Below are 27,074 nucleotides of genomic sequence, written 5' to 3'. Positions count from 1 at the left end.
CGGGGCGGGGCGGGTTGCACATGCACGCACAGTCCCACATCCGAACATACTGCCAGCCATCGGCCACCACCCGCACCCCCTCGGGCGCCAATGTCATGAGCGGAACCCGCCCACCCCACCCACCCGTCCCACACCCCTTAATCATCAACCCCACCCCGCCACCCACGCCGCCATGCCACGCAGTGGGCGGAGCGGCTGCTTCCGGACGGCGGGCAGGAGCAGTGGGGCGACAAGTGGACCGAGACCTTTGGCGCTGGCAAGGGGACCAAGCACGGCGAGGTGAGGGAGCCGCTATTGAGACTGGGGTTGGGACTTGGGCTGGGGTTGGGGCTGGGACTGGGACTGGGACTGAGACTGGGACGGGGGCTGGGGCTGATGCTGAAAGACTGGGACTGCTTCCCCTGCTTACATCCTGTTCCCAATGTTACAACCTTGCAAACCCCCTCGCCCCTTTTGCGCCCGCGACGCAGGTGTGGAGCGCGGGCGGCGGCGGCGAGCGCTACAACCGCTGGTGGAACGAGGAGCACTACGGCGACGGCCGCGTGCGGCGCTGGGGCAACAGCACCAGCGGCGAGTACTGGGACGGGGTGGAACACATGGACACGTACTACAACCCCGTGCCGCACTTCGGGTGAGAGCGGGTACTCCTTTATCCTACAAACTGTATTAAATGAAGGAAAGGGACACGCGTGATGGGGCACGTTGCGGTAGGATTGCCATAATACTCGTGGGGCGGTTTGGGGGCAGGGAGCCGGGGGGAGCGGGGGTGAAGTGGGGAGCACGTGGACATGTAGTACAACCCTCTGACGCACTTCGGGTGAGAGCGCGACTGGAGGGGGATGTGGGAAGGGGGCTGGGGGCTGGGAGGCTGGGAGGTGTGGCTGAGGGATGAGTGGGTTTGTTGGGGAACCTGGGGGGTGGGTGCAGGCGTGCGTGTTTGATGACAGTGGCCATATGGGGGTATAGGCACGGAGTGTGGTGTGTTGACCCTCGCCACGCCTTTTCCCCTGCCCCTGCCCCTGCCCCTCACACCCTCCCTCTCACCCACCTCCACCTTGTCCCCCCAACAGCTTCAGCCACGCGGTGGGCCACTCACCGAACCTGTGGGCGGTGCCGCTGCCGCCGCCCGAGGAGGGCACGGGCGCCGGCGGCGACGACGACGGACTGGGCGAGGGGCTGGGTCGCCTGTGAGTGTGTGAGGTGGGGCTGCGGTGAGGGTGAGGGTGCTGCCGAGTGACAGTGTCCGAGGGGTTGTGTGTTGGGTGTCTGCCAGGCGGATGGCCAGTTGAAGGAAAGGCGGTGAGAAGTTTTTGGAGGTGTCAAAACTGTATGGCGGGCAACGGCACTGATGTGAGGAAGAGTTTGTGGATACGGTACATGAGCCTGAGCGCGCGATGCCTGACATGAATAGCGCATTGCAAACAAGTTTTGGGTCGTGCGTGTGTGCCAGGCATTGTGTAGGCGTTGTTGGCTCTGCGGCATCGACAGTTGACAAGAGACTGGTTGGTATGCATGGGTCAGGCATGTTGACGTCACACTGCGCTGGCGTTTGCAGCTGCTGATGGTGGTGGTGGCGTTGCATTGCAAGCCACGTTACAGGCCTGCAATTAACGGGCTGGAGAGGAGTCGTTTGGACCAGGAGAGGAGAGAGCAGTTTGTGAGCGCTGTGTGCATGGCCGTTGTGTGTTGCTTCGGCGCTTGCTAGTATTCTTTTGCGAGGTTGCAGCGGGAAAGGGATGGATGATATGAGCGCGGAGGCAACGGAGCATTCTTCGTGCCTCTCTGTGTGGGCCGGAAGGCCTTAAGTCCACGTGACTTTGAGATTGCAACATGGTTCCGCATACTATCTCCTTACATGTGATTCACAATTATAGCGCCCCCTGTTCTACTCGATTGCGCATGGGAGGGGCCTCCTGGCTCATGTACAGTGCCCCCCTACGTCTGGCTCTCAGCCAGTAACGAGTAGACCAAGAGTACGGTATGCTGCAACTTCTTAACATGGCTAGGTGACACCCTGGCGGCCACGGAGCGCACGGCCACGTTGCACCACCGGACCTTGCACCGGACACGTACGGCAACCGCTGCTTGTCATTGGCAAACTCGTCCTTAGCCATCTCCATTCCAAGGTCCAACGCACCCAGCGGCATTGCGCCTCCTACCGGTTCTCGACGTCCCAAGAAGTGTAACCTGTCACGTCCAAGCCTCTCCCTCTTCCTGTCAACCCCCCAGTGCCCCACCAACTTGTAATTGTAACCACTCCGGCCTTTGAACGGCCAACTCCCCACCCAGGTCCTAGCCAGGAGTCCGCCTAGCCGCCTCAGTTGCGGAAGCTGCCGGTGCGTGCCGTGGGCGGCAGCACCGGCAGACCACGCCGGCTGGTGCCGCCCGCCACTGCGGCGCCACCTCCACCCCCACCCCCACCCCCACCCCCGCCCCGGCTGCTGCGGTCCACGGGGCCGTGCGGGTCCGGGCCGCCCAACGCCGTCAGCGCGGACGCAGTTGACATGCGCAGCGCCTTGTCGCGCGCCACGCCCGCTCCCGCCATGCCGGCCGGCTCCTTCACACGCTCCTGGTCACGGCCACTGCGGCTGAAGCTGCCGCCAACCACGTGGGTGCCAAAGGCCGGCGTGGCGGAGGGCAGGTCCGGCGCGCCGCCGGCACTGCCGCCGCCGCCGTACAAGCTCAGGCCGGCCAGACCGGTGCTGACGGAGGCGCCGGAGCCGCCGCCGGCCGTGGCGTTGCGGGCGCTGCTGGGCGCGCACACGTCCTGTATCATGGACAGGATGCGCTCCTCCAGCTTGGCCACAGACTGCACGGTGGTGCCGTTGCCGGCAGCAGCAGCAGCGACCGAGTTGCCGCCGCCTGTGCGGGCACGACGCCAAAGATCAACAACGCGCGCACGGGTGTCAGCAGGAGGCAGCAGGAGAAAGGCAATGCTGCAAAGCAGCTCCCACGCAAACGGGTGTAAGGCGGTGGGGCAAAGGCACTGCTACGGCTAGCGGCGGCATGCCCTGTGCCCTGTGTGTGTATGTGTGTGTATGTATGTGCGTGTTCGCTCTCGACCGGGACGCACCAGCCATCGGCGTCCCCACGCCGCGAATGTTGGCAATGGGCGTGCCGAAGGCGCCCGCCGCGTCGACCCCGCCGCCGCTGTTGGTGTCGCGCGCGCCGCCATTTGTGTCCCGGTCGCCGTCGCCATCCACACGCCGGCGCTGCGGCACCTTGGCCTCGGGCGTCATCATCACGGCCGCCGTGGCCTTGGCGGCGCCGCCATCAGCGGCGACGTCCTGGCCCTCGGCGTCAGCCTCATCCTCCGCCTCCGCCTCGGCCGCAGTGGTGGCCGCCACGGCCGCCGCCTGCTCGGCCTCGTTGCGCCAGCTGGTGAGCTCGTCCATGCAGCGGCGGCGGGCCTCGCTGATGCCCTCCTCAAACACCTCCTGCAGGGCGGTTCAGGAAATGGAAACGGTAGTGAGATTGGTATTTCATCATGTGCGGGCCGATTGCCACCGCAGCCTGCGTCCACTCAAAACGAAAGCAGCATCCGCGGCGCTTCAGGCTTCCGGCGCAACCCGTACGAACCCCCGCGCCTGCCTACTCGCCCGCCCACCCCGGTCTGCTCTCTGCCCACTCGCCCGCCCCCCCCCCCACACACTGCCTGCGCACCTTGCCGCCCGCGCCGTATACGGTGCCCTGCTCGTTGTGCTTGCCGCGCGCGGACAGCCGCATCGCTCGCTGGCTGAGCGGCGTGGAGTACATGGCGTGGGAGGCCAGGCAGGCGGGCAGCACCTGAAGCGTTGTGAGGGTTGCGAGGGATCAGCCGACAAACCCAGTTCGACACAACATGCAAACGTGTGTGTGTGTGTGTGTGTGTGTTGCCATTGCCAGTGCTGCTGTCCGCTTCACATGTCCAACCTCCCGAACCTGCCTCGGCATCTTCCCCTAGCCCTGTCAGCGGACGCCAGCTGTCTCCAGCGCATCACCCACCAAATCCACCCACCCCAGTGCCCGCACCCCCGCAACCCCACCCACCTTCTCAATGGCCTTGCGCTCGGCGGTGGCCAGCGCCTTCTTGTTCTCATCCGGCCCCATACCCACCTGCACAGCCAAGTACCTGCGCCAGGAGGAGGAGGAGGACAGGGAGCAGGCGGTGGGGAAAGAGAGATGGGACTTCAGGCTTGCATGGGCACATTTGGACCCCAAGGAATGCAGGGCCATGTTATGCCCACCGCCCCCTGCCACACCCGTCCATCCCTCCACAACCCCGCTCCCCACCACCCACCACCCACCACACACGCACACGCACACACACACACACACGCACCTGACGCACTGCTCCAGCTGGAACTTGTCCCGCAGCAGCACCGTGCACTCGTGCCTCATCTCCTCCAGCTCCTGCTTGAGGCGCAGGTGGTACTGGATCTTCTGCTTGTGGTTGTTGTGGCCCAGACCGCTCTGCTCCCTGCGAGGTGGAACGGGTACAGGAGCAGCAGCCACAAGCAAGGGTGGTTCAGGTTCGAGCTGCTGCCGCAGCAATCAGCGATAGTAGCGAGTTTGGCCTTTGGCAGCGTTGGCAAGGGGGCGCAAATCCCTGACCAAAAGCTTTGCCGGTTACCATACTGTGGGATTGCCGCTCTGCCCCCTCCTTCCAACTCAGGGATTTTAACTAGTCCATCTGCCCTTGCGCTAACCTTGCCTCCTCACCCAGTCCTTCCACGCCCGGTCGGCCCTGCCCTGTCTCCTTCGCCCTTCTGGCTTGCACGTTTCGCCTCTGCCTTTGCTCCGCTGCTTTCGCTCGGGTTGGTTCAGCTTGGGCTGGTATGCACAACCCCTCTCCACTCCTATGCTCTCCCAGGCGACGATTCGTTGATTATAAAGACCTGGGGCACATAAAACCCCCTCCACAAAACACACACGCCACCCACTTGAGGTCCTCCTCCATCTTGAGCAGCCGCGCCACCAGGTGCTCGTTCTCCTCCGTCAGCCGCCGCAGCTCCAGGCCCGCGGTAGTGCCCAGAACCACATTGCGCCGCACCTGCACAAGCAGGGGGGGGGAGCCGGGGCGCGAGGCACGGGGTAGGTGAATGGAGAAAGCTAAGGTTGCAGCTGATCGTGAAAGCTCGCTACTCATTACGCAGTGGGGTTGACGAGCCGGACTGGGAGGCGGGCAGCATCTGCCTTGCCGCAGCCCCCCACAAAAGCCTCACAGCCTCAGCCCCAGTCACCACCACCCTCCTTTCCCCTGAGACTGAAGGTCAATGCTGGCGCGCTCGTCTTGCAAATTCTCGATTGGGTGGGCTTTCTGATGATGGGCTCACGATGATGGGCACATACCCTCCCCTCGCTCGCTCGCACCTGGTCCTCCAGGCCCACGTTTTGGCGGTGCTGCTTCTCAAGCGCCTCGCTCAGCGCACGGACCTGGCGGGGCCAGGGAAGGGGTGGGCCAATTGAGAAAGGAATGACTTTTGCGGTGTCGGAGGCTTCAGGGATCAGGTGGGGTTGCGGTGGAGAGCGCGTGCGCGGTGCGATGTGCCCACTCTCCATAGCCGGTGATGTGCACCCGTGCTTCCTGCACTACCGTTACCCCGCTGTGCCCCCCCTGCGCCTGCGCCCCCTGCTCCAACGTACCCCAGCTGTGCCTACCTCCGCCCCCTGCACTCCTGCAGTACCATTTGCCCGCTGTGCCCCTCCCCCCCGCTTTTCCAAACATCCTTGCAACCCCCCCTCCTCCCCTGCGCCCCCCCCCTCCGCCCCCCCCTGCGCCTGGTCTTCTCACCTGGTCGTCCAGGCGGGCTCGCGAGCAGATGGGCGTCATGGAGGCGATGGAGCCCTCCATGTTCACAACCTGGGGCCGGTAGGGGTAGACGTGGGAGGCGGGAGGCGCGGTGCGAGGGTGGGCGGGGGCATGGGCGATGGCCTGGGGTTTGCCCGCAGCACCTCCCAGTTAGCCAATGGCCCCCAGCCACAGGGCCACCAGCCTCAGCACCTCCCGGTCCCAGTCCAGGCGCTGTACAAGCACGGCAGCATTGCTGGCCCAGGTCCGGTTCGCCGCCCCCACCTCCCCAGCCGCAACGCCCGCCCGCCATCCCGGCCTGCCGCCCCCACCTCCCTAGCCGCGCCCCCACCTGCCTACACACACACACACACACACGCACACACACACACACACACACACACACACACACACACACACACACACACACACACACACACACCTGGTTCTGCAGCTCGGCGTTGCGTGCCTCGCTGGCCCGCAGGCGGCCGTAGGTGTCCTCCAGCTCCTGGCGCAGGTGGTCGTTCTGCTGCTCCTGCAGCTCATAGCTGGACAGCTTCTGGCGCTCCTGGATAGTTATGGTAATGGGGGAGTGGGCAGGAACCGGGATTAGCAGGGGTGAGGAAGGGCGTGTGCGTTGCGGCTGACAGCGCGGGGAATGCACCACTCTGTCCGCACACCCTATCCCCCCCCCTGTCCCCACGCCGTACCCCCCCCCCCTGCCCCCACAACCCCCTATGTTCCCGACCTATCCCCCTAACCCCATCCCTGCCCCCAACACCCCCCCCCGCTGTCCCCACCTTGTCCAGCTGCTCCATGAGCCCGAACGCTTCCTCGCGCGCGGCCGCCGCCTCCTCCTGCGCCCGCCCCACCAGGCCACGCAAGGACTCCGCCTCCGCCTCCGTCTGGGCGGCACGGGCCCGCTCCGACACCAGCTGGGCCTGAAGGCAAGTATACACATGCAGAGGAATTGAGCCAGCTGGACCTGAAGGCAGGTATGAGTATAGTGTAGTGCAACCGGGCCAGGAACAGTGCGGCAAGCCCAGGTTGAATCGCCGCAGTAACCCACTCCCACCACAACCGCACAGGACTTCTTCGTATGGCGACTGGTCGTATGCGCCACATGCATGTCCTTATGGCTCCCTCGCCCCCCCGCCCGCCGCCCGCCTCCTGCCCGCCCACCCCCCGCTCGCCCACCTGCGCCTCCGCCTCCTGCCGCCGCAGCTGCTCCAGCTGGGTCTGCATGTCGGCGCGCTCGGCGGTGGCGGCGGCCAGTGCGGCGCCGGCCTCGGCCCGGGCCTGCTTCAGCTCCTGCAGGCCGAGGGGCAGACAGACAGGTCGGGTTAGGCAGGTCGGGTTGAACAGGTCGGGTTAGACAGGTCGGGTTGGACAGGTCGGAGTGGATAGGTCGGGTTAGACGGCAAGGATAATGCGGCCGGTGGGTGCTAATCAGTCCTTTTGCGTGCTGAAGTCCTGAAACACCACAGCACCAGCAACATACACTGCGTAAGTGTACCAAAACTTGCCCATGGCACAACATGCCCACCTGCACGCAAAAACGCCCACATGCAGCCTGGGCTCCCACCCCTGCGCCTCCTTTCATCCCTTTCCCTTCCCTTCCCCTTCTCCCTTTCCACCGTTCATTTCCCTCCCCCCTCCTCCCTCCTCCTCCCCCTCGCCTCCCCCTCCTCCTCCTCCTCCCCCTCCCCCTCACCGCCATGGCGCCCTCGCGCTCCTGCAGGTCGCCCACCAGCTGTGCCACCTCGGCGCCCATGGCGGCGGCGGCGCAGCGCGACTCCTCCAGCTCAGCCCGCAGGCCCGACACCTGCGCAGCCGTCTTTGTGGCGACGGGCGGGATAGAGAGAGCAAGTTCAGATTGAGCCCGGGATCAGGAGAACGACAGTAGGCTATTAGAAACACGAGACGCTTCGATAATGGGCCTGTTGGCCTCCCATGCCCGGGACAGGGCACGAAGAAGACATATATATATATGTGTGTGTGTGTGTGTGTGTGTGTGTGTGTGTGTGTGTGTGTGTGTGTGCGCTCACCTCCTGCGCGTCAGCCGCGGCTTTGCCGGCGGCCGCCTCCAGCTGCGCCCGCAGCCCCGCCAGCTGCTCCCTCAGCTGCACGTCTGACGCAGCCGCCACAGCAGCGGCAGCCGCCGCGGCGGCCTCCAGTTCGGCACAGCGGCCGCCGGCCGCCTCCAGCTGCTGCTCCACGGAGCTCAGGTGGGAGCGCAGCGCCGCCTCCCGGCCCGCCGCCGCCTCCAGCTCAGCCCGGCGCGCCGCCAGCTGCTCCCGCAGCCCCTTGGCCACCGCCTTCTCCGCCTCCAGCTCGCCACCCAGCTCCTCCAGCCGACACTCCAGACCCGCCGCCGCCTCATCCGCCTCGGCAAGGGCCTGCTCCCGCTGTGCGATGTGTTGCCGAGCTGCCGCCAGCTGCGCCTCCATGCCCTTCAGCTCGGCGCTCACAGCCGCCAGCTGCGCCTCCCTGCCCTCCAGCTCTTGACGCAGACCGGCCAGCTCGCCCTCCCTTCCCGCCAGCACTGCCTTCACCGCAGCCAGGTCAGTCGCACGCATCTCGCCCTCCTCCCTCGAGGCCGCCAGCTGCGCCTCCAGGCGCTCGCCCTGCTCCCTGGCCGCCTCCGCCACAGCCCCCAGCTCCCCGTGCGCTGCACGCAGCGCAGCCAGCGCCTCGCGGTCGCCGCCCAGGTCCGCCTCAAGCGCACAGCACCGCGCCTCCAGCGCCGCCCGGGCGCCCTCCGCGCCTTGCTGCCGCTGCTCGGCGGCGCCCAGCTGAGAACGCAGATCCAACTCGCGTGCCGCGCCCTCGGCGACGGCGGCCTGCGCCGCCGCCAGCTGCGCCGCAAGCGCCGCGCCCGAGTCAGCCTGGGTGGCGAGGTCGATGCGGAGGGCCGCCTGCGCGGCCTCCAGCTCCGCAACGGTGGCCTTGAGGCCCGTGGCGGCGGCCTCTGCGGCCTGCAGGGAGGCCTCCAGGCCGCGGATGCGCTCGGTAGAGGCCGCGGCGGTGGCGGTCGCGGCCTCAGCAGCAGCCGCCGACTGGGCCTGCAGCAGACCGATGGCAGCCTCACGCGCCGCCACGGCCTCCGTCAGCGACGCCACCTCACCCTGCAGGCCAGTGATAGCGCTCTCGCGCTCCTCAATCGTCGCCTGCTGCTGGGAAATGGTGCTCTCGCGCTCCTGTATCGTCGCCTGCTGCTGGGAAATGGTGCCATCACGCGCCGCCGCGGCCTCCGTCAGGGACGCCACCTCACCCTGGAGGCCGGTGATAGCGCTCTCGCGCTCCTCAATCGTCGCCTGCTGCTGGGAAATGGTGCCATCACGCACCGCCACGGCCTCCGTCAGCGACGCCACCTCACCGTGCAGGCCGGTGATAGCGCTCTCGCGCTCCACAATCGTCGCCTGCTGCTGGGAGATTTTGCTCTCGCGCTCCTCAATCGTCGCTTGCTGCTGGGAGATAGCGCTCTCGCGCTCCGCAATCGTCGCCTGCTGCTGGGAAATGGTGCCATCACGCGCCGCCACCGCCTCCGTGAGTGACGCCACCTCCCCCTGCAGGCCGGCCACCTCGGCGGCGCGCACGGACAGCTGCGCCTGCGCCGCCGCCAGCTCCACGGCCACGCCCTCCAGCTGGGCGGTCAGCGCCGCCGCCGCCGCCGCCTGCGCCGCCACGGTCTGCTCCAGCGCCGCCACCTGGCCCTGCAGCCCCGCAATAGCGACTGCCTGGGCTTCGCACGCGTCGCCCTTGGCCGCCAGGGCTCCCGCCAGCTCCGCCTTGGCTACAGCCAGCGCCGCCTCGCGGCCCGCCGCCGCCTCCAGCTCGGCCCGGCGCGCCGCCAGCTGCTCTCGCAGTCCCTTGGCCACCGCCTTCTCCGCCTCCAGCTCGCCACCCAGCTCCTCCAGCCGACACTCCAGACCCGCCGCCGCCTCACCCGCCTCGGCAAGGGCCTGCTCCTGCTGTGCGATGTCCTGCCGAGCCGCCGCCAGCTGCTGCTGCAGGCCCTGTGCCGCCTTCCGCTCAGCCGCCAGCTCTGACTCTCTACCCGCCAGCTCAGCGCTCACTGCCGCCAGCTCCTCCTCCCTACCCGCCAGCCCTGCCTTCACCGCAGCTACCTCAGCTGCACGCGCCTCGCCCTCCTCCCTCGAGGCCGCCAGCTCCGCCTCCTTGCCCTCCAGCTCCTGCCGCAGGCCGGCCAGCTCGCCCTGCCGCGCGCCCAGCTCCTCCTTAAGGGCAACCAGCTCAGTCGCACGCGCCGCTGCCTCCTCCCTCGAAGCCGCCAGCTGCGCCTCCCTACCCTCCAGCTCCTGCCTCAGGCGAGCCAGCTCGCCCTGCCTGTCCACCAGCTCGGCACTGAGGCTGCTGTGGCCCATCTTGAGCTCCAACACCTCCGACATCTGCGCCGCCATGCGCGTGCTCAGCGCCTCCACCGACGCCTCCTTAGTCATCACCTCCGAAGACAGCGCCGCCACCTGCGCCTGCGCCGCCGCCAGCTGCGCGCCCACCGCCGCCAGCCGCTCGCCGCGCGTGTCCGACTCGGCGCGCGCCGCCGCCAGCTCGCCCCGCAGCCGCGCCGCCTCGGCGCCGCCGGCCGCCACACTGGCAGTCAGCGCCTCCACCGACGCCCGCGCCGCCTGCAGCTCGGACTGGGTGGATGCCAGGCCGGCCTCCGCGGCCTGCAGCTGCGACTGCAGGGCGGCGCGTGACGCCGACACCGACGCCAGCTGCGCGGCGCCGTCCGCCGCCGCCGCCTGCAGCGTCACCACCTGCCGCCGCAGCTCCGCGCCCTCGTCGCTGCTGGCCGCCAGCTGCTGCTGCGCCGCAGCCAGCTCGGCGCGTAGCGCCTCTGTGTGGGATGCAGCAAACACAGCAACAAGGTAGCGGTGGGGCTGAGTTGCTGGGTAGGAGAGCAGGGCATCAGGTGCACACCTCAGCGGAAAGCGGTAAAACGCCGGATAAAGGGAGGGCGAGGCCGGATCGCAAGAGTACGGATCAGTACAGCAGCTCCCTGTGCCCTGTAACTGTACTGCGCCGGCTCAACTCCCTGCCCCCCTCCTCGCTCTATTGCATTCGGTTCGGTTTAGTTTGGGCTGGTACCTACAATCCCCCGCCATCTTTGCAAACCCGTTTTCGTTGGTTTTGGTTTAGTTTGGGCTGGTATTTACAACCCCTCTCCTGTACCGCTTTTCCAAGCATCATTGCAACCCCCCAGCCCCTTGGGCTGGTATCTACAACCCCCCGCAGCCCACCTGTGCCGCGCCGGCTTGACTCCGTCTCCGCCTGCAGGCCGGCGTGCTGCTTGGCCAGCACCTCGCGCGACTCCACGGCCTGCGGGCGGGCGACACACCGGCACACAACACAACAGGCCAAGACACTTAGCACATCAGGCATGCATTCGTCGCACACCCCTTCACCGACATGCCCATGTCCCTGCTCCCCCGATGCCCATCAATGCGCAACCGCCAGCCCGCACCGCGTATACGCAGGTACCCAAGGAGCTGCCCGAGCCCACCCAACCTGCCTGCCAAACCCACACTGCCTCCGCACTGCCCCAACCGCCTCAAAGCCAGCCCCCAATAACGCCGGTGCCTGTGCTCCGCTAGTTTGGCTTGGTTTGGTATTAGTTTGGGCTGGTATCTACAACCCACCCCAGCCCCACCTGCTTCAGCTCCGCAGCCAGTCGCTCCACGCGCGCGCCGCTGTCCGCCGCCGCCCGGCTTGCCGCCTCCTCGCGCGCCGCCAGCTCGCTCAGCCGCGCCGCCGCCGCCGCCAGCTCCTTGCGCAGCGCCGCCATCTCGGCATCCTGCTCCGTCACCCTGGCCTGTACGGCAGCACGGCAGCACAGAATCAGCGTCGCGGTAAGTCCCTCAGTTGGTGCGTCCCTACGACGCGGTACGTCTCTGAGACGCGGTACGTCCCTAAGACAGTGCGTCCCTAAGACGCGGTACGTTTTCAAGACGGCGCCGTGCGTCGTGTGTCATGAGCCAGCACCATGCGAGTGCATGCCAAATGAACACTGCTGAAGGCCAAGAGCCGGCGTCGTGCCTGGAAGACAATAATCCGCTTGCCAACACACTGAGACACATACCGGCTCGTACAGTGCCCGCACTTGCCTGCAGCTGCGCCTTGCGCTCCTGCGCTCCCTGCAGGTCCTTCTCGGCCGCTTGGAGCCGCTGCTGGCACTCCCTCAGCGCCTTCTCCAGTTCCTGCATAGAAGTTATGAAATCAAAAGATTGGAATGAAGAGAAGTGGACAGTATGCGGGTGGAAGGGATCGGGAATTGGTTAGTTTGACCGGGCTGTGCGGTGCGGTGCGACCCGTTGCGCTGTGCAATCCCGGCTAGAGGGTGCTGGCAGCTGCGGGAACGTGGGCCGCGGCGTGGTTGCCCCCTCCTATTCCGGTCCGGGGCTGCTGCCAGAAAGAGCTGGCTCCCGCCGATGCGGTACCGAGTACAGTACCCGTGCGATACCTTCATGCGCTTCTGCGCCGCGTCCAGGTCCTTTGTGAGCTCATGGATGCGCTGCGTCGCCCACGAGAACTTCCGGTCGTTGCCGGGCTGCACGGGCTTACGGTCGCGGGGCGGCGAAGGCTCGCGCTCCTCACCAGCTGCGCAGATGAATTACGTGTGCACTAATGTTAAACGTATGTTGCAGGAGTGAACGGCTCTGAGGTTGCGCAACTGGCTGTCGTCAAAAGCAAGGATTCTTTGTGCTCACGTTCAATTTCTCCAGATTGAAACCTCTCGCCGGTTAGGAATCCACTTTTAGGAGGCAGCTTGGTCTCCAAATCCTTGGGGTCATAGGCGCCTGCACCGAGCGAGTCCTGTCAAGACCACCATCGTCCCAGCTCCGGCCCAAGTCGGCGAGCGCCGTCAATGCCAAAGCCTGGCCCCATACATAACTTTGACTACAGTGAGGAGCATACCTGGCCCGGGTGTTACTTCTTTTGGCCCAAGGAACCGTTCGCCGGTCCCAAACCCGAGCACCATGGCTTCGGCAGTTTTGACCAGGCGTTTGCACCTCCACGCGTCTCGAACCTTTAACTACTGATGCTGAGACGTGAATGTGGCAAGTCGTGGCTCGAGTGGCGAAGCAAAACAGCTCAGCTGTGCTGTCGGTAACCGCGCGTCGTCGGGGCAATGCTGTTGTCGTCAACAGTGTGTATAGCAATAGGATTTAAAGGTATATGATGTAATGATGCCTCAGGGCTCGGCAAAGCAGAAGGAGCGCAAAGCTGCAAGGGCGCGAAATCCGAATCCGAGCAGAAATCGTAGCCGCCCATCGTGTTAAACGCCCTAGCAGCGGCTGTAAATGTTACGTGAACTATGCTTCAATGAAAGTGTAGATAACTGGTGGGGGGCTTGCGCAACCTCCTTGGCAACCTCCCCGTGCACGCCTCCCCGAACCCCGAGCACAGCGCGCGGTCATGGCGCAAGGCCTAGTGGGGCTCTACCTCCACCCGCAGTCAGCGTCTCAACCCTGCTACACGTGCGCATTACGGCCACAGGTCTTGAGCTTGCGCCTCCAATGCAACTCCGGCGGGGCGTCTGGCGGCCCTGGGTAACGGAAAACACTTCACCGGTACACACCCGTTTCCGCAGCCTGCTACCCGAGCAGCGCTCGCGCTCCATACCAACACCAACACACAAACGGCAACATGCTTCTCACACGAGCTGCTCCCGAAGCAGCCCGCTAGCTGAGCAGCTCCTTGAGCTCCGGCGTCTTCGCCAGGTCGGCGGCCGTCTTGCCGTCCCGGTTGGCGGCGGCCTGGCAGCAGCAGGTTTTGAGGCATGGGCGGCAGGTTCGGAAATTGAGCAGCAGCGGCTTCCAGATACGTGGGAGCTGGATAAGCACTGTAGCATGCTCAGGGGTTCGAGGTTGAAAGGCCAGTGTGTCTGACGCCTACGGCCCTCCGCCTGCCAAACTCGTGCTCACACAAAACGCTCATTTCAGCTGCGCTCTCCTCAGTGCCTCTCCTCTCACTCTTTCCCTGCCGTACTATTCTCGGTCGCTTCCTCACCTTGTTGGCGCCCGCCGCCAGCAGCGCCTCTGCAGCCGCCGTGTGGCCGTTGACCGCCGCCAGGTGCAGCGGCGTGTTGCCCTGGCAGCGTTGTGTGAGGTGCGGAGGCAGTGCGGGGTGGTGTGTGAGGTGATGGTGTGAGGTGGTGGTGTGAGGTGGTGGTGTGAGGTGGCATGTGAGGTGGTGGGTCGTGCGGTGTGGACCACATGGGAGGTTGGGCTGTGGTGAGCACGCGGTTGCAAGCTCCTTCCGTTTACTGAGCCGAGACCATTTAACCCGTGGCATGCGATATATTCACACACATACACACACACATCAAGCATGCCTTCTCCGCGTCTCTAACACACATACGGCACACACGCACCTGCACATTGGCCCGCTTTACATCTGCGCCCGCCGCGATCAGCAGTTGGATCTTCTCCACGGCGCCGCCGCGCGCCGCCAGCTGCAGTGGCGTCCAACCGTCCTCCGCCACCGCGGCCGCCACATTGGCTTTGCCCACCTGACCGGGGCGCGCGGGTTGCGGGGGTTGGAGATACGTGTCTGTGCGATCAGCACTCATCAAATACCTTTGCCAAGGACGGGGAGAAATCGACCCCATCGGGACAGCGCTTTCCCCCTTCATCGTAAAAGGGACACAGGGAGGCAGAGACGGAGGCCCAAAGCGTCCGTCGCGAAGCTTGCCCTCGGCGAGTTTCACGACAACACTCTTTGCAGAGTGGCTCTGACCATATGCATGCAGGCAAAAGGAGCCACTGGGTATCTGCATGATGACAGTCCGCGGCGACGGCCACCCACGTATCGCTCGCTCGCTCGCACCTCAATAAGCAGCTTGAGGATGGAGACCTTGCCACGGCTCGCCGCCAGATGCAGCGGCGACCTGCGGCGTCAGGGCCGGCGGCCGCCACTCAGGGCAGCGGGCACACAGGAGCGGGAGCGGGATCCGCGTGGCAATGTGTTTTGTGCCGCAACTCCCACACACATCCCCGCGACTGCCACCCCTCCCCAAACCCAATCTCCAATCCCTCAGCCCCGAGACGTCCCCCACCCAACCAAGGGGACAGCTCGGCACACGCCCCTCCTCTGTGGGCTGGTCCTGGCCTTGCTTTCTTGCGATTGGAGTAACTACCCCTCCTCCTCCTCCTCTCCCACCCCCACTGTTCCTGGCTATGCTTTCCCTTCTTATTATTAAATCATGAATGTAACCCGCCTCACTTGAAGTCGGGGTTGGCCAGGTCGGGGTCGGCCCCCGCCCCCAGCAGCGCCGCCACCATCGCCTCGTCGCCCGCCTCCAGCGCCAGGTGCAGCGGCGAGGCCTTGTCAAAGTCCAGCAGGTTCGCGTTGCAGCGGCCTGAGGGAGGCAAGGGAGGGGGATTACATGCCCGAGCCCAACACGTAGGTCCCATAGTCAACGAAGGGAAGGCAAGGGAGAGGGAGGCAGAGGCGGGGTGGGGGTTCCAGGCATGACACGATACAAGAAGGCGGGGCGGGGAGGTGGGAGCACGGCCGGGGGAGCGAGGGACCTGCCGCACGCCCCCGCCTCCCACCCACTCACACACCCAGGCACCCACTCACCCATCATCCTGTCCTAAATAATCATGCATGGAAATCTAACCCACCCAGGCACCCACCCACCCACCCTAGCCCCCCCAGCCCCCCCCCCCCGGCACCCAGCCAGTCACCCACCTGTGGCCAGCAGCAGCTTCACCGCCTCCACGTCGCCCGCCTCCACGGCCACGTGCAGCGGCGTCTTGTCAAACGGCTCCAGCGTCTCGCCGCCATACAGCCAGGAGCCCTGGGCGTACTCGCTGTTGTGCATGTTCTGTTTCATAAGAAATAATGGGGGGTTTGCATTTATGATTGATGCAAGAAGGGAGGTTGTATGGGGGTGGTGGGGTGGGGTGGGGTGGGTGGGGTGGTGGGATGGTGGTGAGGGAGAGCGGGTGGGCCGGGCCGGCTCGTGCTTGCTCTTGAGGTGGAAGTGAACTGTCTCCCAAGTCCGCCAGACTGTCAGTCCCTCGGTCCGTATGGACGCACGCCCAGCACACACGCATACACATGCACCTGCACGTTCATCTCTGGTGGGGGCTCCCGGCTGAGCAGGTACCTGTGTGTGAGTGCAGTGTGTGTGAAGCGCGTGTGTCGACAACTATGCGAGGTGTACATGAGTGGCCTTGCGGTTAAACCCCCGCCTCCAAACCGGCCCACCCCCTTCCACCCCACCCCACCCACCCACTGCCCCGCCCCCCCCCCCCGGTCACTCCTCACTTGAGCACGTCCAGGTTGCCCGCCCCCTCGCCCCCCCCCCCCGGCCCCCCGCCCAGCCCTCACTTGAGCACGTCCAGGTTGCCTGCCTCCACTGCGGCGTGCAGGGGTGTGCTGCCGCTCATGTCGGGGTAGTTGACCATGGCGCCGTCATGGCCCAGGATCACCTGGTGAGAGCATGGGGGCAGCGGGGTGGCCGTGCATGTGAGTATGAGGGGGACAGCGGGGTAGCGATTCATGTGAATTTAAGGGGGACAGCGGGGTAGCCGTTCATGTGAATATGAATAATAAAATATGAAGTGCCGACGTCGAGGTTGGGGGTTGTAGATACCAGCCGAGACTGAACCAAACCCAATGCAAAAGAGCGAGGAGGAGAGCGAGGAGGGGCAGGAGGGGGGATGCCAATGCTTCGGAAAGTACGCCCAACCCCGTGTGCCCTGAATCCCACTACCACTTTCTTAGCTAATCACCAATGTAAACCCCTCCACCCGCCCCCTAGAGCCCTGGCGCCCGCTGGAGCTGGAGCTGGAGCTCGAGCTGGAGCCGGGAGCTGGTCGACATCGTCGGTAACGCTTGATGTTCCGCAACATGGTCTACCGTCTACCACTTCCTTAACTAATCATGAATGTCACCCGCTCCACTCGATTGCCCCCACCTGCACGGTCTCCAGGCTCTCTGCCGCGATGGCCAGGTTCAGCGGCGTGTTGCCGTCGCTGTCCACCACACGCAGGCTCACCGGCTGGAGGGAGGGAGAGGGAGGGAGGGAGGGAGGAGGGAGGAGGGTAGTAGGAGGGAGGAGGCAAGGGGGGTAGGCAGCAGGGAGGGGGACAGGGTGGAAGGAATAGGGGCAGCGTCCCGAAGTGGCGCAGTGCAATCCGCGGCTGGGGCCGAGATATTACTAACAACATGTTCGTGACGGCAAAAACAACAGCATCCGCATCGGATGCATCTTCGCCGTTAAACAAATGCACATCCTCGTTCCTAAATGCATATCTTCGTTCCTAAATGCATATCTTTGTTCCTAAATGCATTCCTTCGTTCCGCCCACGCACCGTGTCGGCGTCCTCCTTGGCAGCCTCCTCCAGCAGCTTCCGGAGCCCGGCCGCGTCGCCCTTGCTGGCGAACTCAAAGATGCTGCAAGACACCCAAGTGTGTGTGCGTGTGTGTGCACGTGTGTGTCAGGACAGGGTAACGTGTCAAGAAAGGGTACGTTTCAGGACAAGGGGTGTCAGCTTTGTACAGCTGGAAAATGGGCTGAGCCCCCGTACGCTTGGGAGCTAATAGGCGTGTAACGCCCCGTCAGAGCCTCCATGCCGCTACGACGCGCAGGCGCATCGGCTAGGGACACTCGGGTTGGGGCCGTGCGGGATTTCCCGCGCCACATGCGTGCCTTGTCACGTTCCCAAACACCCCAAGCATTTCTTTCGCCTCCTGCCATACTCAACACCTCCCCGGCGCCCCACGCTCAAAGGGCTAGGCGCGGGGCGGGGGCGACCTCGGGGCTTCTCGGCATTCTGGCGCGTCGGCAGGCATGGCAGCGCAAGTCGCTCAAAAACTTTCGATACACTTCCCCGCTTTGCTTGCCGCCAACATAGTTTGCCTTATAGACTGCATATCGGCGGGCACCGGATGCTTTCCTCGCGACCTCGCGAAAGTCAATTTCCATGGACGCGCGAAGGCACTTCTCGCTCCGCCCGAATTTTCCCTGCCACCTATTTACATGCAATAGGCATTAACAAATACTAATACGTAGCAGTCGCGGTTTGTGCCAGTATGCTATGTTTTGCCGACGCCAGGGGTGTTCCTGGGGGGCTTCGCCCCCCCCCTGGAACGCTTCGCTGGGGGGGCTCAGCCCAAAAATATGCTGCACCCCGTGCATGGGTGCCGATGTGGAGACGGTTGTGGTAGCCAAAGTGTGGCAAAGAGCACACACTTGTGTGTTGCCTTTGCTAGTAACGGCCACTCGCCCACTCCTCCGCCCCCAGCCTCCCACAGGCCACAGCCCATCGTCATTCACAAACGCCCATCCCCACGCGTTTAGCGTTTCAGCTCTGTCCTTTCTAGATGCGGTGAGGTGCCCCCGCCGGGCTCGGGGTGCCTATCCCCGACACCCACCCACACCCACACCCACATACAACGCACACGCGCGCACACACACCCACACACCCACACATACACACACACACACACACACACACACACACACACACACACACACACACACACACACACACACACACACACACACACACACACACACACACACACACACACACACACACACACACACACACACACACACACACACACACACACACACACACACACACACACACACACACACACACACACACACACACACACACACACACACACACACACACATACACACACACATGCCGCCCTCACCGCGCGTCCGGCCCGCCCAGCAGCTGCCGCACCGCCTCGTCCTCCGCCATCTCGTAGGGCTGGCGGCCCATCAAGTCAACATTCTGGGGGCATGTGATAAGGATAAACAAAACGAAAGCGTGTGTGTGTGTGTGTTGTGTAGGGGGAGAGAGACTGTGTGTGTGCGTGTCTGTATGTGTGTGTGGGTGTGTGGGTGTGCGTGATACACACGTCCACGCACACATGCACGGGTGCCTTTGCTTCCCCCTGCTTTTCCCCACCTCCGTGTCCGCCCCCGCGTCCAGCAGGGCCTGGCACGCCGCCAGCGCGCTCTTCTTGGCGCTGGCTGCGAAATGCAGTGGCGTGGAGCCCCTGCAGTGGGGGAGGAAGAGGAGGAGGTGGAGGAGGAGGTGCAGGAGGAGGTGGAGGAGGAGGAGGGGTTGTAGACACCAGCCCAAACCAAACCAAATCAAGCAAAAGTAGCGGAGAACAGGCACAGGGAGGTGAAGGTGGTGGCGGCGAGAAGGCAACAGGTGAGATGGGAAAGAGGAAAGTGGCATGGGGGGTAACAGGGTCGGGTTTGAGAGATGTCGGGCGCAAGACATGCGGGCAGGGAGGGCGGCACGGCGTTGCTTGCTGAACGGAACATCGGCAGGATGAGCTGCACAGCCCAACCCGAGATTCTCAATCTACCTATCCCACCCCGCCCCACCGCCCGCCTGCCCGTGTGCCTGCCCGCACAAGCCTGCAACAGGCATCCTGCTTGCGCAACTGCCCTCCTCCCTCCTCCAGGATCCCTCCTCCCTCCTCCGCTCCCCATGCTCCCTCTCGTCCACCTGCCCTGCCCTTCCTGCTCCTCCCCCCTGCCCCTCCTCCTTCCCCTTCTACCCTCCCACGCCCTACCACCGGCCGGTGATGATGTGAACATCTGCTTCCTTCCTCCTCCAGCCCTTCCTGCCCTGTCTCCCTCCTCCCTCCTCCCTCCTCCCTCCTCCCTCCTCCCTCCTCCCTCCTCCCTCCTCCCTCCTCCCTCCTCCCTCCTCCCTCCTCCCTCCTCTCTCCCCTCCCGCAGTCCCGCCGCCCCGCCTTCTTCCAACTAGTCATGTCTGGAACTCCAACCCTGTAACGAACACGCACAACTTTGCCACTCGGCATTCTTCATTTCGTGTGTGCTCGTTAAACAGCGCCCCTGCCAACCCACCGGCTGTTAGTGATGTTTACGTCGGCGCCGCAGTCCAGCAGCGTACGGATGGCCTCCACGTTGCCCCACAGGGAAGCCACATGTAGCGCCGTCTGACCGAACTGCAGGCGTGTCAGGTGCACGAGGACACACACAGACACACGTGCGTTGCGTCGGGTTGTTTGCAGAACCTGCAGTAGGGTCCCTGAAGTAGCGGCGGGTGGCCCCTGCCCGCTCAATGCTTTCGGGATGGCTGGTTTTTTGATAGCTCCGAGCCAAACTGACAGCCCTCAGTTGGCAATGGCGCAACCGCCCGGTAAAGCGTGGCCTGACACCGTGCGCTCGCGGGGCCCTAATGCAAACGGCCGACAGTTGGTACCGTCCGGCCGCCCGGCCACACACAAACCCGCCGATTTATACCCCTGCCATGATGCCGACGCCGTTTCTGCCCCGCGCGAACGAATTTGTATGCTAGTCCCCACGCACCTCATTTGCAGCATTCGGCTTCAGCCCCTCGTCCTTCACCGCGCGCCGGATGTCATCCGACTTGTTGTCGCGAGCCAAGCCAAGTAGTGCCAGCGGGTTAGACATGATCAGGAACGAGTAATTGTGATTAGTCTTGCAGGCAGTCTGGCAAGAATAGCTACGCCTGGAACTGGCTCTGGTCTCAGCACTAGCAACCTCGATGAAGTGTTTTATACATCCGTCACGCGGACGACTGGTGACCAAATATCATCGCCTGCTTTCATCGCTGAAGCAGGCGGGGAGAAAACTCTGCTGGATCGCGAACTCCATGCAAACTCCTGCCGAGCGCGACATCCAGGCTCCAGTATTAAGGATTGCAGATGCCTCACACCTTGTTAGCAGCGACTTTTGAACACTGGCTGCAACACCTACCTGGCTATCCCGCTCTGTTGCAGTCGCTGTGATCCAATTCAATAAATAAGTTTGCACCTGGAGTTTCACGGCTTGATTTATATAGAGAGTTGCCGCTTTCCGCACCGCGGGAGCTTACTGATTGTCAGAAATGGCGGCATCCACTTCGGAGGCTGCCCCTGCCAAGACCGATGACAAACGATATGACCTTGAAAATTCTCCTTTCATAGAGCTGAAGACGCCCTTCGGCGATTCGGAGGCTTGGCGGATGGCGATTATGCTGCCGCTGGTGATCCCTCGTATGCTCATCATGGTATGTGCCTTCGCCGTCGTGGCGCTCATCAACACCCTGGCGGCGTGGAACTGGCCAGTGGATAAGCCGCTGCCCGCGTCACGGCGCGCGTGGGTGCTGTTCAGCAAGGAGTTCATGGTGGTGTCGCTATGGATGCTGGGCTTCCGGGTCAAAGTCACGGGCCGCGAGAACATCGCCAAGGCGGAGGAGCTGGGCTCCGTCATCGTCTTCAACCACGTCAGCTACGTTGACGCCCCCGCCATCATGTGGCTGCTAGCTCCTAGCGGCGTGGGCAAGTCCAGCGTGTCAAACGTCCCCATCCTCAAGTACGTCGTCCGCGCCTATCAGGCCATTTATTTCCACGAGGAGAAGAAGCCCCGCGACGGCGCCGCGCCCGCGGCCCCGCCTAAGCCGCCCAAGAAGAACCCAGTTGCTTACGTGGTCACCGGCAGCGTCACGGAGGTGCTCATGAAGCGTGTGAACGACCCCACCTACGGCAAGCCGGGCGGCTTCCCCATGGTGTGTATGGCGCCGGAGGGCACCTGCAGCGACGGCCGGGGGCTTTTGGAGTTCCGCACCGGCGCTTTCGTGCTGGGCCGGCCGGTGCTGCCTGTGTGTATGAAGTACAAGACCAACGACCACAACCCCGCCTGGACGCAGGTGTGTTTGTGCCTGCGGGAAGGGGCGGGCAATCGAGTTGCAGTAGCGGGGCCGGGGGGAATGGAGGCGGTCTGGTGGCGGTGTGTGCATGGGGCACGTGGGTTGGAGCGGAGAGGGTTGTCAAGGTGGTGGGCGGGCGGGTGAGGGTTGTGGTTGCGAGGTGGTGCGCGCGTGCGCGGCGGGGCAGGCAGCAGTGTCACCGACTGCGTGCTACATGCACACCAGGGCCTTGCCATTCAACGTGATCCCCGCTGCCACACCCATTAGTCAACCGTCTCCCACCTCTCTCACCTTTCAGCACCACCCTCTCCTGCCATCACCCTCTCCCACCTCCACGCGCGCCCCTTCGCCAGGTATACTCGGAGGCGTGGCATCTGCTGCGGCTGCTGAGCCAGTGGCGCAACGAGCTGGAAATCATCATCTGTCCACCCTACGTGCCCAGCGCCGAGGAGCTTGCCGATCCCAAGCTCTACGCCAACAACGTGCGGGCGCTCATGGGCAAGGTGATGAACCAGCCGCTGCTGCCGCACAGCCACGCCCAGTTCCTGGCGCTCAAAAAGCTCAAGGTGCGGGGCGGCGGTGATGGATGGGAGGCGGTGTGCATGGGCGGGGAAGGGGTTGGAACCTGGAGGCGGGGGTGCATGGCGTGCGGGGCGATGCATGGGTAGCGGCGTTGAATGGGAGGTCAGGAAGAGAGTCAGACGCGGGTTGGGATGGACTGGATCGCCTGGGCGTGGTAGGTGGGTTCTGACTTCTCAGCCATCCAATGGCTGGCTGTGCGCCCAGGGCGTCGAAGATGCTTTAAGGAAACGAAATGCGCGCGACGCCATAGCAGAGGGCGTGCCCAGGGCATCAGGTCGCGTTGGCGAAGCCCGGAGTGCGAAGCTAGGGGCCCGGCCGCGCTCGCCTCACCTCACTGCAGCCCCAAAACGCACCTCCCCTGCGCCCACACACGCACACATACACAGGTGACGGCGGACTGGACGGGCACTGCCATCCTAGCGCCGCCGGGTGTGGTGGAGGAGCGCCGATACATCGATTTCAGCAAGCATGGCCTCACCGCCTAACGGGTGGCGAGGACCGGCCCAAGGAGCAGGCGGCCGCCTTGTGAGCAGCAGGGAGGAGAGCCCTGCTGCCTAGTTAGCAGTGATCGAAACGCGGAGAAAATGCGAACGTTGAGTGCGGCCGAGGAGAGCTGCTGGAGGCATTGCTTGTAGAGATGTCAGGAGTGGGATGAGGACGAGTTGCCTAGCGCTGGAGGCTGGGAGCGCGCAATGCATGATGGTAGGAGGCGTACCACCGGTCCATAACCGCGTGATGCCTCAACGATGGAATGACACGAACTTGGTGAAGTATGGTGGCGGCAGCTGCACCTGGTGGGTTGGTGGCAGGATGGTAGCTGTGGGGAGTAGGTGACCCGCCGGTCTTGGCCCCGACCACCCGACGGCCTCAACTGGGTAACAAGGCGGGTGCTCAGGGAGCTTCCGTCGAAACAGCGGCGTGACGAGGACAGGGTAGGCAGGATGTCTTCAGGAGCGAGAGGTCAGCGCGAGGAAACGCAGCAGGAACACGTGACAGAGTTTCTGGCAGGCAATGGGTGACGTGGGATATGCAAGGCGCAAGCCGCGCTGGTACTGTGGTACGTACCGTCGGACCGTTCGGTCACGCGGCGTGTGTGAATGTGTGAAGCTCATTTGCATCTCACTTGACCAGTGCATATATTCGTCGATCAATGCATTGTCTGTGACGATGTCTGTGATCCAGGCGTGCTCCGGCCGTCTCCGGGAGCCTGCCGCACAGCCCAAGCTGCGGCGCGGCGTCCCATCGCCCTTGGACAGTAGGCCTTATCAAGCTACAGGTCGTGCGGGCGGATGCTTCAGCCTTTCATTCTCCAGCGGCACGGCTTGGCAGTGTCAGGGCCCGGGAATCGAGCGCGCACCTTGACGAGCAAGGCTGCTTGTGTAGGCTAAGGTGCGGGCTGGTAAGTCCTGGTAAGTGATAGGCAGTCAGCGCTATGATGCATGTGGGGGGACGCGCGTGTTTGGCGCGCCTGATCTGTTTCAACGACCACGTGTTAGTGTAACCGAGTTGGAGGGGAGGGGAGCTGGGACCGTCGCGCAACGGCCTCCTACGTGGAACCGGCACCGAAAAGCGCACCCCCTCAACGGGCAAGTGCAACACAACCCTGACGCGCCGCCGGCGCGCGCAGGCGCTTTCCTGTAGCCGTGTGGGCATGAGTATTGTAGGTTATCAAAGCCGCCAGCGACCCGGCGACCAACAACCGAGCGCCAGGGCGACATCGAGCGAGTGGATGTGGCGTGCCCGCCTATCAAGCCAGACGAGCAGGCCACTGCAGCAAGCGAGCTGCTCCGTTAGCGCTGTTTGTGGGCGTCTGAGTAATGTGCCACGCGTACCTGCTACTTTCCGCGTCGGCACTTTTTCCCGCACGATTGGGGCGAGTCAGCGCCTCGCCCTGCCACCGCAACATTTCAAGCCGCCCGGCCCTCACTGTAACCGACTGTCTACGCAACCAACACGCACACATTATTATTGAAGAAAACAACCAAACGCTTTAACATTAAAGCCTGCCGACGTCACCTCAACCTGCCTTTCAGATAAGTCGAACTCTTGGCTTCTCGAGCAGCTGGCTAGGCCAATGTTGCTATGAGGTATCGATACGACTGACGGTGGAGGAGCTACGCCAAGGAGCGTGAGGAGCGCGCGAAAGCAGGAAAAGCACGAGTCCGCGGGTTCTTGAACGGTGAAGCAGGTAGGCTGACTGACCCCCCTTTTGCTCGTCTGTCATAATTGAGCTTCCAGGACCCGGTATTTGGCTGAACGCGTCTGAGAACCTCCCCGACGGCCATCCCCACAGGCCATGTTCGCTACCGTTCAGCTTTCAGTGACGGTTCAGGAGACATCCACTTCGTTAAAGTCAGTATGTCGGACTTCTGTGGCGCCTCAGCGAGGCGCACGCCGCAGTATGGACGTGACTGCGCAGGTTCTGACGACGCAGCTCAACACGACGGAGGCACAGGCAGCAGCAGCCTCGCAGCCGGGGTCTAGCCATGTTCTGGATGCCGCTTCAGCTCACGCCGTATGGACTCCGACTTGGGCGCGAAACTTTCAGGTGATTTACTTTTGAAGCGTTAGGTCGCGGACCCGGCTGGTCGCCCAGCGTGCGAGCGACTTTCGAGCGCATTAGCGCATTGCCACTTACCACATGTGATCGCCCTTACTCAATTTGAGGCGTTCGGGCGGCTTGTCCGGTACACCGCGCGCTCGCGCGAGATCGTTGACCATAGCGATCAGCCCCCGTGTGCCGACACAACACAGGTTACGCAGCTACCCCCCGAACCGCGCCCATGCTAATAGACATGTCAGATAGGTGCCCCACTGTTGCGCAGTTATGCGCTCGCAACCGCTCTGCAAGGTTGCCCGACTAGGGCTGCCATGACACAGTTACCACTCCCTTCCGCTAACTCTCTTTCGCCGCCCTGCCCCGTACTAACGCAACAGACCAAGTTCACCGCGGTGTGGGAGAAGTGGGCCAAGCTGTCTAACCAGTTCAACCAGTTTAAGGCGCTGCGGCCGGACTGGGTGGGTCAGACGCAGGAGCTGTTCGACGCGCACATGCAGCGCTTCCTCGCCAGCGTCGGCGCCGCGGCCACGCGCCAGCATGCCGCCGGCGCCGCCCTCGGCGCCGCCGGCGCCGCCACTGCCGTGAACAGCCCCAGCGAGACGGCGCGCGTGGCCGCCGCCGCGGCTGCCGCCGCCGCCGCGGCGGCGGCCGCCGGCCGGCCGGTCACGCTGACGCCCTTCCTCACCGTGGCCGACGATGTGGAGGTCTCTTTTGCGGCCATGCTGGCGGACCTCTGCAACATGGCCTATGAGGTCGACAAGATTGACACCGAGCTACTGGAGGCGCGGCACCGCCTGTCGCTCATCGCGACCTCGCTCAGCTACGGCGCCTCCTGCACCGCCGTGCCGCAGCAGCCCGCCACGCCGCCCTCCTCCGGCAGTAGCACCTCCCCCAGCACGCCCTCCAGCGGCACGGCGTCCTTCGACAGCGGCTCTGAGGCTGAGGCACCGCACCACGCCGCCAGCCACGGCGCCAGCCGCAGCCGCAAGGCTGCGGCCAGCAGGATGATTAAGACTGGCGGCGCCGCCGCCGCGCGAGCGGTGGCCTCCACCGCCGCCAACACCACTGTCGCCGAGGCTGGCGGCGTGGTGTCGTTCACCCTGGGCGGGTCGCCGCCGCTGTCGCCGTCCATCTCCATGCTGCAGCTGACGTCGCCGGAGGCGGTGACGGCGGCGCTGACGTCGCAGGGCCACGGCGCCGCCTTCTCGCACCCCGTGTTCATGTCCACGCTACAGCCGCTGCTGGCCTCGCTGGGCAGCTATGATGAGGAGGGCGACATCTCGGACCTGGAGTGGCGCGCCGCCATGGCCGCCGCCGGCCTCAATGGCGTCATCCTGCCCGGCGGCAGTAGCAGCACTGCCACTACTACTGCTGCTGCTGCTACTGCCGCGGAGCAGCGGCACGTGGGCTCCCTGGGAACCATGGGCACGATGGGCACGCTGGATGAGATCGCGGTGGAGGGCCTGGGCGTGCGCATGGGCGCCGCCGCCGCTGCTGCTGGCGACGTCACGGCTTCGGGTGTGGGGGTATCGGTGGCGCAGCATCAGGAGTCGCTGGCCGCGGCCTCGGCTGGCGTGCCGCCCGGCGCCGCCGCCATTCAGCTGCAGCAGCTGGGCCGCCCGCTGATGAACGGCTCCTCCTCCATGAGCGCTGCCTCCCTCGTGTCTGGCGGCACCGTCGACTTTGCCGGCAGTGCGGGTGCCGGCGGCGCCGCCGCGGGCAGCGGTGCCACGGGCCGAGCCAGCGTGACGTTCTTCTCCGACGCCAACCTGAGTGAGGAGCGCGACTTCGTGGCAGGCCAGGTGTACGGCTACATGACGCCGCTGGTGGCACGCAGGCCCTCCCTTGACCGCGCCGCCGATGCCGCCGCCGCCACCGAGGCCGCCGCCGCCACCGACACGACCGCGGTCGGCGCCGCCGGCGGCCGCGCGCTGCGTGAGGAGCAGCGCGTGCGCCGCCGCTCCTCCAGCGGCAACCTGGTGGCGGCGGCGGCGGCGGCCGCCGCCGCCGCCACCGTGGACGGCGCCTCCGGCGCCGAGGCCGCCGACGCGGCGGCGGCCGCCGCCGCCGCCGTTATGGTGGGCGGCGGCGAGCCGGGCATGCCTGCGGGTGTGGACGGCGGCGCGCCGGTGGTGGTTGCCTGCACCAAGGCGCCGCCGAGCGCCTGGTTTGCGGCGGACGACAAGCTCACGCGCACGCGCATCTTCGCCATCCAGGGCAGCACCTCGCTGGAGCACTGGCAGATCAACCTGCAGTTCGAGCCGGTGGTGTTCGAGGACCCCAAGTACGGCGTGCGCATCCACCGCGGCGTGTACGAGGCCGCGAAGACGCTGTACGACGACGTGCTGCCGCTTGTACGGCAGCATGTGGAGAGCTCGCCGTACGCCACCATCAGCTTCACCGGCCACTCGCTGGGCGGCAGCCTGGGCACGGTGCTGGCGCTGCTGCTGCTTATGCGCGGCGAGAT

The 27,074-nt window shown here is 64.7% G+C and overlaps 5 protein-coding genes across 5 annotated transcripts in view; 3 read left to right on the top strand and 2 right to left on the bottom strand.

Moving 5' to 3' along the window:
* CHLRE_05g248000v5 (uncharacterized protein) overlaps positions 1-2,291 on the top strand; it is a 7,256-nt gene extending 4,965 nt beyond the window's left edge. Inside the window, exons 10-12 of the mRNA XM_043062546.1 lie at positions 184-279; positions 471-631; positions 1,071-2,291. Coding sequence (XP_042924603.1) covers positions 184-279; positions 471-631; positions 1,071-1,191 — 378 coding nt within the window. The 3' untranslated portion in view covers positions 1,192-2,291. The remainder of the gene's footprint in view (positions 1-183; positions 280-470; positions 632-1,070) is intronic.
* A 2-nt stretch (positions 2,292-2,293) lies between these two features.
* On the bottom strand, positions 2,294-12,915 carry CHLRE_05g248050v5 (uncharacterized protein). The gene is made up of 19 exons (XM_043062547.1): positions 12,710-12,915; positions 12,502-12,591; positions 12,255-12,391; positions 11,899-11,991; positions 11,445-11,606; positions 11,035-11,113; positions 7,819-10,631; positions 7,485-7,607; positions 6,968-7,081; positions 6,571-6,711; positions 6,213-6,338; positions 5,774-5,842; positions 5,353-5,415; positions 4,923-5,032; positions 4,322-4,459; positions 4,030-4,111; positions 3,664-3,786; positions 3,074-3,437; positions 2,294-2,862 (listed from the first exon to the last, which is right to left on the bottom strand). Exons 1-19 carry the CDS (start codon positions 12,771-12,773, stop codon positions 2,318-2,320), a joined length of 5,436 nt encoding a protein of 1,811 aa, XP_042924602.1. The 5' UTR covers positions 12,774-12,915; the 3' UTR covers positions 2,294-2,317.
* Positions 12,916-12,963: 48 nt separating this feature from the next.
* On the bottom strand, positions 12,964-20,365 carry CHLRE_05g248100v5 (uncharacterized protein). Its single transcript, XM_043062548.1, has 14 exons — positions 20,124-20,365; positions 19,659-19,759; positions 18,739-18,829; positions 18,479-18,561; positions 17,122-17,203; positions 16,725-16,808; positions 16,136-16,236; positions 15,869-15,911; positions 15,491-15,626; positions 15,020-15,155; positions 14,624-14,684; positions 14,169-14,306; positions 13,805-13,885; positions 12,964-13,551 (listed from the first exon to the last, which is right to left on the bottom strand). Exons 1-14 carry the CDS (start codon positions 20,226-20,228, stop codon positions 13,477-13,479), a joined length of 1,317 nt encoding a protein of 438 aa, XP_042924601.1. The 5' UTR covers positions 20,229-20,365; the 3' UTR covers positions 12,964-13,476.
* A 110-nt stretch (positions 20,366-20,475) lies between these two features.
* CHLRE_05g248150v5 (uncharacterized protein) lies at positions 20,476-23,560 on the top strand. Its single transcript, XM_043062549.1, has 3 exons — positions 20,476-21,465; positions 21,819-22,031; positions 22,434-23,560. The coding sequence occupies exons 1-3, from the start codon at positions 20,665-20,667 to the stop codon at positions 22,530-22,532; spliced, it is 1,113 nt and encodes a 370-aa protein (XP_042924600.1). The 5' UTR covers positions 20,476-20,664; the 3' UTR covers positions 22,533-23,560.
* Positions 23,561-23,985: 425 nt separating this feature from the next.
* Positions 23,986-27,074, top strand: part of CHLRE_05g248200v5 (uncharacterized protein) — a 7,975-nt gene continuing 4,886 nt past the window's right edge. The window contains exons 1-3 of the mRNA XM_043062550.1: positions 23,986-24,235; positions 24,341-24,595; positions 24,985-27,067. Of these exons, the coding sequence (XP_042924599.1) occupies positions 24,344-24,595; positions 24,985-27,067 (2,335 nt within the window). The 5' untranslated portion in view covers positions 23,986-24,235; positions 24,341-24,343. The remainder of the gene's footprint in view (positions 24,236-24,340; positions 24,596-24,984; positions 27,068-27,074) is intronic.

Source organism: Chlamydomonas reinhardtii, chromosome 5 (assembly GCF_000002595.2).
Source record: "Chlamydomonas reinhardtii strain CC-503 cw92 mt+ chromosome 5, whole genome shotgun sequence".
Lineage (NCBI taxonomy): Eukaryota > Viridiplantae > Chlorophyta > Chlorophyceae > Chlamydomonadales > Chlamydomonadaceae > Chlamydomonas > Chlamydomonas reinhardtii.
The sequence above is the reverse complement of the archived record's forward strand: the minus strand, read 5'-3'. Positions and strand labels throughout refer to the sequence as shown.